The 2,476-nt window shown below is 40.0% G+C and overlaps 1 protein-coding gene and 1 non-coding gene across 2 annotated transcripts; both read left to right on the top strand.

Annotated features, from left to right (window-relative positions):
• The first annotated feature begins 419 nt into the window (after window positions 1-419).
• LOC138806266 (large ribosomal subunit protein uL22-like) lies at window positions 420-979 on the top strand. The gene has a single exon (XM_069991798.1). It carries the CDS (start codon window positions 425-427, stop codon window positions 977-979), a length of 555 nt encoding a protein of 184 aa, XP_069847899.1. The 5' UTR covers window positions 420-424.
• Window positions 980-1,336: 357 nt separating this feature from the next.
• Window positions 1,337-1,443, top strand: LOC138806424 (U6 spliceosomal RNA). Its single transcript, XR_011365868.1, has one exon. It is a non-coding gene; the product is annotated as a U6 spliceosomal RNA (small nuclear RNA).
• Window positions 1,444-2,476: the final 1,033 nt, after the last annotated feature.

Below are 2,476 nucleotides of genomic sequence, written 5' to 3'. Positions count from 1 at the left end.
GTAGACATAAAAGGTCAAAATTGAAGGATAATTTATCCAACAATATTCTTACATATTCAAGTAAGAACTTGAGAGTAGCAATAATATCATAATTTTCTCCTTTAAGAACACACTTGTAAGAGGTGAGTGCTTCTCGGTTGTCGCGCTCCGAGTGCCCAATCCAGCGGTCATCCCCGCCATCCTGGCCTCGGGGTCGCCAACATTGAGGTGTCTGGCAACTGAATCCCCATGACTACAATTCCTGTTTTCTATGGTGGAGCGCATTATGTGGCGCGCCGGGTCCGGCTGGCCTACCCGGGCCGCACCAGAGCATGATAGACAGGAATTGGGTTGGCCGGCCAAGGCTGGAGTAGGAGCGCCTGGGGGTGGGGTGGGGGGTGCGAACCGACCCCCTTTGTGCACTGTCCTGCGGTGACCTGTGAAAATGGTTCGCTACTCTTTAGACCCAGAAAACCCCACAAAACCATGCAAGTCACGAGGTTCCAATCTTCGTGTACACTTTAAGAACACCAGAGAAACAGCCCAGGCCATCAAGGGTATGCATATCCGAAAAGCAACCAAGTATCTGAAAGATGTCACGTTAAAGAAGCAATGTGTGCCATTCAGGCGTTACAATGGTGGAGTTGGCAGGTGTGCCCAGGCCAAACAGTGGGGCCACACACAGGGTCGGTGGCCCAAAAAGAGTGCTGAATTTCTGCTGCACATGCTTAAGAATGCAGAGAGTAATGCAGAACTGAAGGGTTTAGATGTAGACTCCCTGGTCATTGAACACATCCAGGTGAACAAAGCACCTAAGATGCACCTCGGAACTTACAGAGCCAATGGTAAGATTAACCCATACATGAGCTCCCCCTGCCACATTGAGATGATCCTTACTGAGAAGGAGCAAATTGTTCCTAAACCAGAGGAGGAGGTTGCACAGAAGAAAAAGATATCCCAGAAGAAACTGAAGAAACAAAAACTTATGGCCCGGGAATAAATTTAACATAAAATAAACGCAAATAAATCAAAAAAAAAAAAAGAACACACTTGTAAATATGTTTTTAGGTGAATATTTTAAAATGTAAATGTTAACATAAGAACTTTCTTCACAAAAATAAAACTTACCAACAATTTTTAACAAATAATTCCCAAAGTTTAATTAAAATAATACTCTTTTTGAGGATATAAAATCTTTTATGAATCATTATAAATAATTACTTAAAAGTATATGTCTCACATATGTTCTAAAAAGAATTAAACTGCATTTCCTATCATATACAGTCTATATTAGATAGGATAATGATAAAAGCTACTCACATCCACATAAGCAGTTTGTAAGAATAACAAAATAATAGTGTCTGCTTTGGCAACACATACACTAAAATTGGAACGATACAGAGAAGAGTAGCATGACCCCTGCGGAAGGATGACACCCAAATTCATGAAGCATTCCATATTTTTTAGTGCAGATGAAATCAGGAAAGCAATTCCTTTTGTAATAGCCCCACAAAAAAAATACCTAGGAATGCACCTAACCAAAGAAGTGAAGGACCTCTATGATGAAAACTTTAAAAAACTGAAAAATGAAATCAAAACAGAACTTAGAAAGTGGAAAAACCTCCCATGCACCTGGATTGGAAGGATCAACATCGTGAAAATGGCAATACTTCCCAAGGCTATCTACAAATTCAATACGATACCTATCAAAATTCCAACCAATTCTTCAAGGAAATAGAAGAGGCAATACAAAAAAACATATGCAACAATAAAAGACCCCGAATAGCAAAAACGATCCTCAACAGAAAGAACACTGCTGGAGGAATATCAATACCAAATTTCAAACTCTACTACAAAGCCATAGTAATCAAAACATCTTGGTACTGGCACAAAAACATACCTGAGGACCAATGGAATAGAACTGAAGACCCAGAAATGAACCCACAGACTGATAGCCATTTAATCTTCAATAAAGGAGCTAAAAAAATAAAATGCAAGAAAGACAGCCTCTTCAGGAAATGGTGCTGGCAAAATTGGTTAATCACTTGTAGAAAACTAAAACTAGATCCTTATATATCACCCTGCACCAGAATCAACTCCAAATATATCAAAAACCTCAAAATAAAAGCAGACACCCTGAAAACATTACAGGAAGAAATAGGAGAAAGCATAGGGCTCCTTGACACAGGCCGAAAGTTTCTTAATAGACACCCAGAAACACAACAAATCAAAGAAAGGTTGGACAAATGGGGTTGCATGAAGCTGCAGAGCTTCTGCATGGCAAAGGACATAGCTAGTAAGATCAATAGAAAGCCCACGGACTGGGAGAGAAGATGTTCACTAGCTATACAACGGACAAGGGTCTCATATCTAAAATATACCTGGAACTCAAAAAATTAAAATCGCCAACAACAAATCCTCAAAGAAACAACTGCCCAATAAAAAGTGGGCTAAAGACTTACAGAGAAACTTCTCTGAAGAGGAAAGAAGGATGGCC

This window comes from Dipodomys merriami, unplaced genomic scaffold, assembly GCF_024711535.1.
Source record: "Dipodomys merriami isolate MVZ:Mamm:240054 unplaced genomic scaffold, mDipMer1.0.p SCAF_4, whole genome shotgun sequence".
In the NCBI taxonomy this organism is placed as follows: Eukaryota; Metazoa; Chordata; class Mammalia; order Rodentia; family Heteromyidae; genus Dipodomys; species Dipodomys merriami.
The sequence above is the reverse complement of the archived record's forward strand: the minus strand, read 5'-3'. Positions and strand labels throughout refer to the sequence as shown.